Raw genomic sequence first — 11,250 nt, 5'->3', positions numbered from 1 at the left:
GAAATAACCTGTGGGTCTTCTACTTCCCCCTCAACCCAGAGCTTTTGGGAAATGGGCCCTCTATTGCCTAGATAATGGAATATCTAAAACATTTTTCCTCCAATGAGCCCTGCCCTGTTCTTAGAATACAAGGTGAAGGACTCTTATGAAGTGAGTTTTTAATTTGTGACTTACCTCTCATTGTTCCAAATGAGGTCAGAGGAAAAGAACTAGGAGAAGATAAAGAATTCTTCATATTCGTGTCTCCACTTGGTCACATACTTGATATCGCCTTAGTTTTTACTTTTCAAAAGCTGAATAGTAATCATTAAGATTTTCACAGTGATGTTTTAAATGTGAATTTTGGTTGTGAAGTCCTACGTCATAAATGTTAAAATAAAAAATGGGCAACCATTTTTTCTATTTTATTTCTGTAGCTTGTTTATTTATATGCTGCTGAACCTTTCTGCTACCAAGCCAGTAGCCCTTTACTCTGGGTCAGTCTCAGATCCAAAACACCAGATTCCCTGGGTGAGAAAGCACAGTTTCTATTTGAAATTAGATACCAAGGTAAAAAAAAAAGAAAAAAGAAAAATCTATACCTCTAGTTTTACCATGTGAAATGAAGTTCAATTCTCTGGCAATTCAAATAATTAGTGTGTTTCATAAATTTGAATATGAGAATTATGCATTTTTGGAATTTCTTCTGGTAGTGATTGGTGCTGGCACTATTTGGCCTTTGGTTTCTCGCCCATTTTTTGTTGTGCCCACAGCAGATATTTGTAAGATGGCCAATCAAGACTTGCAATACCTCTTGGTCCACTTGAACACTAACCTCCATTGGTGGAGCCTCAGTTTAAGACCAAGGCTCCAGTTTAAGACTAAGAAGAGATGAACTCTTACAACACAACTTTAGAAGAGAGGAATATTCTATCTGCTTTAGAAGAGAGGAATATTCCAATGAAGTTAAATGTATCTCTATATTTAAAATAATCTGTATTTTCATATAGCTTTTAAAAAGAGGAAAGAAAGGCAAAAAAGCTCCTGTTTGCTACCCTATATTTTAAAATAACCCAGAATTCTCTTCCCTGTTCTTGGAATATCCACACAACTTGCTCCCTCATTTCCTCCAGGGCTCTGCTCAAAATGTCATATTAAAAAATAAAAAATGTCATATTATCAAAGAGGCCTTCCTTGGCTACCCAAATAAAACGGAAACTAACCACCCCTACTCTCAACACTCTAACCTATTTATTTTTTCTCTATAACACTTATGATCGCTGGACACATTATATATTTTTTTCTTTTAACTTTTTTTCCCTTTTCCCATGCCCCACCCACGTGTATATGTACATAATTTTTTCCCCTCTCCCCAACTAATAAACTCTCTCCATGGAGGCAAGGAGAGGGTCTCTTTTGATCAATTCTGTATTCTCTTCCCTAGAACAGTGCCCACAATGTAGTAGGCATTTGATAAATATTTGTTTAGTGACTAAATGAATGAACTTATTTTTATTTCTTCCACAGTCAGCAGTATCCCAGGCAGCCAAATTTTAATGCTGGAAGGGGCCCAGCAGACAAGCATGAAATGCCATAAATGAATTCCTCAGGGCAGTTTTGTGATTCCAGTGTGTGAACACTTAAACAGTCTGACTAGACAGCAGTAGGTCAAGGCCCCCTCCTTGGAAATCATCTCGAGCTGTTCCCTTGTAGTGGGTGGAAGAGCAATTCCAAAAGGAAATGAGGGTCAAGAGTTTGCCTTATCCCTGAGAGGAAGCCTGTACATTCTGAGCATTTTCCACGTATTTTAGGAGATGTCATATTAAATCTGTATATGAGGGCCTTAACTCTGTGGGAAAGTTTTCTTCCATCTAAGGCAATCATCTCAGTCAGCATTCTGTCTTGGAATCTCCTTTTTTCTTTCAATGGCTTTGCCCTGGTAAATAACTGAGCAAATAGGAAAATGCTGATCCTTCACAATGAAATAGTGAAACTTCTGATAAGCCTGATTTGGCTCACTCTTCTTTTTTCAATATTTATTTTTGTTTGTTTAGTTTGAAGGGGAGAGAGTAGCAAGAAATCTATGAAATTTTTTATAACCTCTTAAACAGAACATGAAATGATGACATGTTGACTCATGAGAATTTTATAAATCATTTGTATATAAAATTAGTGGGCAGTTTGTTTGTGTTCTTCCTCTCCACTCCCACCCCATCTTACTTTAGAGGGTCAAGTTTAAGATTCAGGTGCAAGTAGTTTGTTTGGAAATACAGGAAACAACTGTAAGGACTAGGGAAGTGAGACTAGAAAGGAAGGGTGCTTTAGTGAGCCAGCTATAACTGTGAGCAAATGGAGTTTAATCCTGAGGGGAAATGGAGTAGAATGTACTCAGTTCTTCAGTTATTCTACCTGTGAGTCAAGGAAGCTGGGCTATTTATACACCAACTCCCATAAGTCATTGGTGAGGGCTGCTCTCAAGGAGTTTTCACTTCCCAGAGCAGCCTGCAGCCTTCCCTTTCAGCTGCCCTCAGTTGGAGATAAGAGGCACAAAAACAGAAAGGCCTGCAGGATATGAACAGGGTAACAAGGAATGAGCTAGGCCGTGCTTCCCATTTCTGTTAAAACAGTAGACTGAGCGCTGTTGCTTCATCTTTACTTCTATTCTTTCACCTGTTTAACCACATCTTTACCCCAGGCCAGCTTAATGCTCAAATCTATCTTTACTCTTCTGTGAATCACTTAGGAACTTATCTTTCATAATGGCAACTTGCAATTTCCACTTCATGACATGGTAGTTGTGTACCTACGTGTTTTATAGATACTTTTACTTGGTTTAAGCTCCTTGGGAGCTTACATATCTTTGTAACCACCAGAATGCTCAGCATATAAGTTAAGTGCTCATGTTAGTATGGAATGAATCAACCTTTCCCACTAGCTAGTAGGAAATAGGAAATAGATATAAACTAGTAGGCAGGGTATGGGAGGAAAGCCATTCTGAATTCCAACTTTAAATAGCCTGCTGTCGTCAAACTGTAGGGAGTTACTGGATAGATTCAAAAGTGAGGGCAAATTCCAAACAGAGTCGAGAGGTTATCCTGGAGGTTATTCTTACACATTAAATAGATTGCTCCTTAATGGAGAGGCTGGAGGGAATTGCCTGAAAATGTGGAACTGTGCTTCGGTGGCCATGTTTCTTGAAGATAATTGTAGGATGATGTGGCTATAGCAGTGTGACTGTGCGGTTGTGAGAGCCTTGTGTCTGATGCTCCTTTTGTCTGCCTTATCAACGGACAAGTAAAACATATGGATTAAAAATAAATAAATAATAGGGGGAACAAATGTTAAATAAATTTATTAGATTGAAATTCTGGTGATCGGTGAAGGGGAGGGGTAAAGGGTATAGTATGTATGAATTTTTTTTTCTGTTTTCTTTTTGTTGCTTTTTCTGAATTGTTGCAGATGTTCTAAGAAATGATCATGATGAATATACAACTATGTGATGATAGTGTGAGTTATAGATTATATAACAAGAATGGAATGATCATGTGATAAGAATGTTTGCATTTGTATGTGATTATGTATCATAAATAAAAAATAAATAAATTTTTTAAAAAGTGAGGGCAAGGAGGCTTTTTTTTCTTCTTTTATAAGGAAAAATTTTAATTGAAATGTAATAAGATGATACTTTGAGTTTCCTTATCTCAAGCATGTTTATGTAGTGACTTGTCAAATGTATCATGGGCCTGACATCTTAGCGATTTTCAGTTTTGGTCTGACTTCCACCCTCCTTCACAGAATAATCAGAGTCTCAATTAAATGAGCTTGAAAGAGCATCCAGTCAGATTCACTCATTTTGCAAATGAGTAATTTGAGTCCATTGCTTTTTTTCCACTGGGCCCTGTGCCAAATCATCTATCCCCTGCGGATAGCATTTTCTGCATCTTTGACCCCATTCTCATGTTCCTAGTAAGTGTTCTAAAGATTGGTAAATTGTTTTTTAAATAATTGCAAAGTGTTTAGTAAACTATTTATATGAGGCATGAGGTTGTATGCATTTGGACTTATACTGCTCTTTTCTACCTGCTGTTTCATCTTATTAGTTGATGAGCCTTTGGATTTGTAAGTTGTTTGGTTTTTTTTAATATTTTTATCTAAGAAAACAAACAATACACCTAGAACCACCAAAAATAGCAAGTATTTTTATGTGGGTATTTGTATTATGTTGCCTTATGAATTATATTATTTTTATCTTGCTTATCTATTATTTAAAAATAACTCTCTATAGATATAGAGATGTAGCTGTATTTACACCTAAATATAAATAATAAATATAATTTTTTTTGTCCCAACAGTATATCCTTTCAGGCTCTGATGATTTCAACCTGTACATGTGGAGAATTCCTGCAGATCCAGAAGCAGGTGAGTTTATCTTTAGTATGAAGATGATGCTAACTGTTAACCTTTAGCATGCTGTGGCCCTGAAAGAACAGATCTGTACCAATAGGGGAAGGTGTTTCTCTTTTAACATAAAGAGCAGTTTATTGGAAAGGTAACCAAAAGAAATTTTAAAATAAAAATTAGAGGTCAGATTTAACCATCACCTACCACATAACACAGACTTTTTCCTCCTAAGAAACTTTCTTTAGACCACAAAGATCTCCTTTATGTCCATTTCCCTCTTCTATTTCATACCTGTTTTCATTTGCTAAGGCTACCAGAATGCAATACATTTAAGATGGATTGGCTCTTATAAAGGAGATTTATTTGTTTACAAATTTACTAATTTGGGAAGATATACAGCGACATCTGCTGGGCTTCTCTCCTGTCTTCTGGGTTCAAACATCTTTTCCCAGAGTGGTTCCTTTTTGCATCTCCAAATGTCTGAGTCTGAGCTGGCTCTGAGCTCTGAGCTAGTCCTGAGTGGCGTTATGCTGAACTGGGCTGAGCTCCTTCTTTCTCTTCTGACGTCTCTTTTTAAGCTTCATTCATTGCAGAAGGCACTCCCCTTAGGTGACCTCAGATATAATAAGACATAGATGAATATCACATGCTAATGATTTAAGTTCACAGCAACAGAACAACTGGGCACCATCACTTGGCCAAGTTAACATCTGAACCTATCACAATACCTATAATATTTTTATCTTGCTTTTACATGCTTCTCCTATATTTTTCATCTCTACATTCCTGCTTCTTACTATACAAATAGCTATTAGGGCCCCTCTCTTTTCTGTGTCCTCCTGGTGATGTTAATTAAAGGGAGGCTTTCTCTGTTGACAAACAGACACATTCCCTGGGGATTGGCTGACCTGGGGTTCAGAAGATAGCAAAAGAAGAATTATTTCTGCATTTACTCTAGATGTATTCTGAGCAAAGCCTGTGGCTTTCCAGAAATTTGGTTCTAGGCCATCTGAGCTCTCAGACAACATGGATCATTCTTCATTCTGTTCTTGACAATAGTTCCTCATGTGCTCAGTTGGGTGTTATGTTAGTTGCTTCCTGTATTTTATACTTAGGTGGAAAATGCCTGTATTTTATACTTAGGACAACTCAATATATAGCTCCTATTCTAGGTGATTTATGGCATCAAACTGAAAAACGCCCATTAGGAAAGTAATAGAGAACTATGACAAGGGTATTAGCCAAAATATGTCTAGCACTCAGAGTTTAAGGAAGTTGTTGGCTTTGCCTATTACTAAATTAATATTGTTACCAAACTCCTCCCCTTCAAAATTTATTGAGACCCACTTTTGTTCAGCACAGTTACCGAACAAGCTACCAAAGGCCTTATTCCCCTTCTGGGGTTTGGAAAGCATGAGTGAAGCAGCTTACCTTTGAAACATGACCAGATAGGACAATAGCAGTCTATCTGAACAAGGAGTGATGCTCTAGTACTAGAGGCCGTTCCGTATTTAAGACACACTGCTTTCTAGGTCTTCTACCCACATATGTTGTAGCTTGATTAGCTTCAGAAATAATCTTTGGACTGAATTGTGTCTTTCAACTGTTCTTGAAAAGCTTTTAATTATTAAGTCAACATGACTTCTAAAATAGAAGATAGATAATCTCCTAGGGACTGATCTCTGGAATCTTTTTCACTGTTGGATAGAGAGAAAAGGAGTGTGGATTTTTCCTCTCACTGCTGAATTCTGTTCTGACTTAGGGTATGGTGATTTTAGTAGTTTAAAAGGCCTACTGTTAAGCTGAGTTCATAAGCAGATAATTGTACAATCCCAGGGATGGCAGGGACCTGATAAATGATTTAGGATAGCAATATTAAAACTGAGAAATGTGTACTAAGATATTCCAAGTATTGTGCAGACACAGCTAGTTGAAAAGAATTCACTTCTAGATTCTCAAATTCCATAGGTACCTTTTCATAAAATTGATATTCTCAAAAAGCACCTATTTTTTTTCCAGCTTTCCTTTCTCATTAGTCCTTCTCCCACCTTATCAAAGAAAAAAAAATCTGACTGTTTGAATCTTAGCATGGTACATTGCCCTGAGGTATAAAAACTTCCAAGTTGCCAAAAATCTGAACATCGTTTAATCAAAGCAGCATAGTCCAAACCCCCACCTCTTCCCTTATCTTTTTAAGGATTGCACTTAAATAGATATTTTTATGTGTAATAGGTACTTATAAAAACTTTGAAGTTTATTCGTTGATTGAAGCAACTATATTCCAATAATGTTTGTAATGATAACTCCTAATCCAAGAGAAAAAATGTAGCACTTAAATGTGTTAATCCCTATGGTCACAAGAAAATAAGAAATTTTAAAATTTGTGTTTATATCTTTCTTCCTGAAAATATGGAGTTTTTATTAAAAACAATCAATCATAAGATTATATTAGGTTGAAATTCTGGGGGTCAATAAATTTGGAAATGTGATTTCAAGGAGGAAGAAGAAAAACATAAACTTTCTAACTATTAAAAAAAGAACTTGTTAGACTTCTAACTCCATATAGAATGAAGCAGGTTGTTGCTAACATAATAACCATAAAAAGCAGATTATAAAAACTGTATTTTAAAAGATGCCAGATAGCTGTGGCAATAAAGTAGATAAGAAGAACTAAAATTCTGAAGAGGGAAGATCCCTTCCTAGCTAAACAGAAGTTGCTCGCTGTTTTCTTTCTAAGGGGCATCTGAGAGTCTGGACACTGGCTACAGGATGCCATAGATAAATTTCTTCAGTCAAAAGAAATCAGAAGAATTTTTGATGGCCACATAGGATGATATGACAGGTTGAATTCTAGAGGTGTACCCCAAACATAGGTCCAGTTTTACCTACAGAACATGCACTGAGCTTGCATTGGAAGCTGGGGAGCTGGGCTGGAAAGGCAGAATGAAATTTCCTACAACCTTGCAGTGTTTAGAAGAAGGAACTCCCCTAATGGGAGGGACCTGTCTCCAAAAAATATTTGTCAGATTTTGAACTTCCATTGAAAGTGAGAATAAAATAAAGAGCTAAGCTAAGAACCTTCAAAGGTCAGAATATTTAGGGTAGAACAGAGACATGCCAGAAAAAACTTAAGAGGACAATACCCAGGGATGGAGCTGGACCAGAAAGATGAAATGAAATCTCCTGGAAACTCCAATTAGAGGAAGAGGCCTGCAACAAACACCCAATAGGTCTTACCTTTGAGAGATTCAAACACAGAATTAAGAGGCATGAATATATGGCCAGTAATCAAGAGGGAAAGAATATTGTTTTGACTTACAATATTATCCAGATGTTTAGGTTAACAGATGGGAACTTTAAATATCAATATGATAAAGAAAATAGGAGAAAGGATGGGCAAAATGGATGAAAAGATGGAAAATTTCTTCAGAGAATTGGAATCTAGAAAGAACATGTAGACATTCTAGACCTGGAAAATATGTCTAAAATTAACAATTTATTGGAGGATTTAACAGTAGATTAGACATACAGAGGACAGTCCTAGTAAATAGAAGACAGTACAATAGAAAATACCCAAATTGAAGGACAGTGAGACATTCCAAGAGAATGGGGGAAAAAACACAGTGTAAGCAACAAGTGGAACAGAGATGATCTAACATATATGAAATTGCTGTCCCAGAAAGAGAAGAGAGAGAAAAATGGGACAGAAGCAACAGCAAGAGATCAAAGCTGAGAATTTTCCAAAACAGATGAAATGTATCAATTCCTAGATTTAAGAAACTCAGCAAACCACAATCAGGATAAATATAATACAATCAGACATACTATAAGTCAACCTATTGAAAACAGAAGATAATAAGAAAAGTCCCAAAAGCAGCTTGAGAAAAGGACCAATTGCCTATGGATGAGCAACAGTAAGATTGATGGCCAAATTATTGGAAGCAGAATCTAATGGAATGACATCTTTAAAGGCTTAAAAAATTAAAACTTGTCAATTCTATTCCCAAGGAAAATATCCTTCAAAAGTGAAGGTAAAATAAAGACATTTGCAGAAAAAAAAACTGAGAAAAATTCATCACTATCAACAGTCCTGTAAACTGTCAGCAGTTTTCAAGGCTAAAGAAAAATGTTCCCTGATGGAAGCATGGAACTGCTAACTATTTTAAATAATGAAGATAATTTTGTCTTATCATTTGTAGAGGTAAAACAAATAACAGTAATAACACAAAGGGCAGGAGGATTAAAAAGGAAAGGGAATAGGGTTTGTTTCCCGGACCATGCACCGAAAAAAAAAAAAAGGAAAGGGAGTAGTGTGTAATGGTTATATGCTCAGGTAATATTGCTGTAGTACAACCAAAAGATGGGAAGAGAATGGGGAGAATGTTTGCAAAACAATTTTTATTTTAACTTTTCAATTATATTGGTATGATAGTACTGCTGTGTTGTTCTGTGACTATTGTATTTGTAATATGGGATAAAGTAATGAGTGATTATAGGATATTCTAACTCTGTCATCCCCTGTATCCTCAAAACAGGATTGCTTGGTGTTAAAAGAAAGACAGTTCAGATATAGAAGAGATTAAGTAAAAACCCGAATCAAATTGGAAATACTAATATTAACTCAAAGTATTTTTATATTAAAATATAAATAGATATATATTTATTTCTCTATATAAATATATATATTGTGTTTGTGTGTTTGTTTCCTAGCTCTAGCTACTGAAAGAGCCTAGGTGATGATCCAGCCCAGTAGTGGCTTAAGAATTTCTAGTGGTCTTAAGATAAGGCTAAAAAATTAGGTCTTCTTGGAGGAATGACAGATTTCAGATACTAGATAGCAAGAAAGCTATCTAGGATCACATAAAAAGGACTCCGGAGCCAACTTGAAGAGGCCCCCCACCCCCACCCCGGCTAAAGATGGGACAAACTGAACTTCTATGAGAATGATAAATCCATTGGATTGCAATCCTTCAAATATTTGCTTTAAATCCATATGTTTCTAATAAGACAAAAGAAAAAAACCTTCAGATGATAGGGGCCTAACTCAATATCTTGAAAAATGGTAAGTAAAGGGAAAAATAAACATTTATTGTGATTTTAGTATATGAACTGGTAGCCAGAACAAAAAGAAGTCTCTCTTTACAGATATATTCTAGCTAATAAGTTTAGAAACGATAGAATTTTAATACCACTACTTAACGCCCCTCAGTGAATTAATGGGCCAAATATTGAGCATCAAGAGCTACTAACATCACAGGAAGAAAGACAATTAGATATTATAAGCTCCCTCAGGAAAGAACTATCTGTAGTCTTGAAAAATAAAACAACTCTGAATCTGAACATGTTGGTTCAGCTGTGAATTTATCATAAGTATCGAAGACATAGGAACATGTACTACATTGTGAGGATATAATCAACAAAATCTAGACTGTCAGAAACTGTAAGTCAAATGGCCATGTTCTTTAACAAATCCATCCTAATAAAAAAAGGGGAGGATAAAGAGGAGGGAACCTGTTATTTAAGAAACTTAAAAAACAGATTAAATAAAAGAAAAACCAGGCAAGACTGAAGTGCTTGGAGACACACATACTTGACTGAAGAAAATTGCTTAAAAATGCAGAGGTGATTACTTGTAAAAATCAGGATAATGGTAACTGGGAGGAGAAGGGGTTGTGATTGAAATGGGGCCCATAACGTCTTCTGGGTCCTGGAAAAGTTCCCTTTCCTGATCTGAGTGATGGTGGTGGTGACTATAAGGGTGTTCACCTTCTAAAACTCATTAATGCTATTTTCTTATCTTTTTTATTCCTTAATTTCGCAGAAAGAAAAATTAGTTAATAACCCAATAACAAATCACAATAAATAAAGAAAATATTCTTAAATGAATGAAAAGGAAAATGTGACATTCTAACAGAGATTTCTAAGTACTACATGGGTATTTTGCCCAGATCAGTGGTTATCAAACTTTTTTGTTCACATACCCATTTCCACAGTAATTTTTCTTGCAATGTAACTTAGATATATTAAAGTACACTTTTATTGAGGAATACTTAAACCTCAGCTGGGATGCCCACCATAATAAAGTGCTTATGCCTCAGGGTGGCTCCTGTAATTAGGAAGTTCTTCTCTAGAGTAAGCCATACCATGCTGCCCTCTGGTCCCCTCCGTGGTGGCTTACCAAGAACGGGCCTTATCCTTCTTCCTCTTAACAGCTTTTTTACTCGTTTGAAGGTAGCACTCATGTCCCTTTCCAGATCTTCTCCAGAGATAGTATCCCCAGTTTATTTAGCAGTTTCTCAAAGAAGAGGTGTTAATTCCTTTGCTGTATTGATTTCTCTTCTATGAATTTGTTCTTTCTGTGTTTAAGGATTAACTGAACAAATTCAGTGAATGTGGTCTGACTAGGCCAGAGGGAATCTTTGGCTCTGATTCTAAGTGTGCTTGCTACATGGTGTTTCTCCCAGTGTCACATAAGAGAGTCCACAGAACCTATGATCTACTTACATTATACTTAGAGTTGGTTAGAAGCTCCATTGTTTCCACACGGCCTGTGGAGTGTTGTCCTTTACTTATGTGCTTGGGTTGCTTTTTACATCAAGAAAGCCCTTGTGATTATTCCTCTTGTTGGAGTTACTAATTGATCGTTAAGGGGTTCATTTTCTCTGTGTCACCCTTCAACATTACATCATTAGTTTGTCACAGCAAGGCTGTCCCTTTTATCATCATCATCTTGTTCTGCATGTAACTAAAGCACCTTTTGATATTGTTTTTAGCAAGCCTCATTTGGGGCTTCTGCCTTCCTACCACTGTGTTGACAGAACCTATCCATATTCTTTTCTTCTTATTCATGTATTTTTCCTTTTCACTCCT

General features: G+C 36.2%; 1 protein-coding gene across 5 annotated transcripts in view; it reads left to right on the top strand.

Annotated features, from left to right (window-relative positions):
* The window catches only part of DCAF5 (DDB1 and CUL4 associated factor 5), a 121,516-nt gene that overhangs the window by 91,745 nt on the left and 18,521 nt on the right, over positions 1-11,250 (top strand). For all 5 annotated transcript variants that reach the window (XM_077122827.1, XM_077122828.1, XM_077122826.1 and 2 more), the window contains exon 7: positions 4,332-4,398. In XM_077122827.1, coding sequence (XP_076978942.1) covers positions 4,332-4,398 — 67 coding nt within the window. The remainder of the gene's footprint in view (positions 1-4,331; positions 4,399-11,250) is intronic.

The sequence above is a fragment of the Tamandua tetradactyla genome, chromosome 12, assembly GCF_023851605.1.
Source record: "Tamandua tetradactyla isolate mTamTet1 chromosome 12, mTamTet1.pri, whole genome shotgun sequence".
Classification (NCBI taxonomy): Eukaryota; Metazoa; Chordata; class Mammalia; order Pilosa; family Myrmecophagidae; genus Tamandua; species Tamandua tetradactyla.
This window is presented reverse-complemented; position numbering and strand designations above follow the sequence as displayed.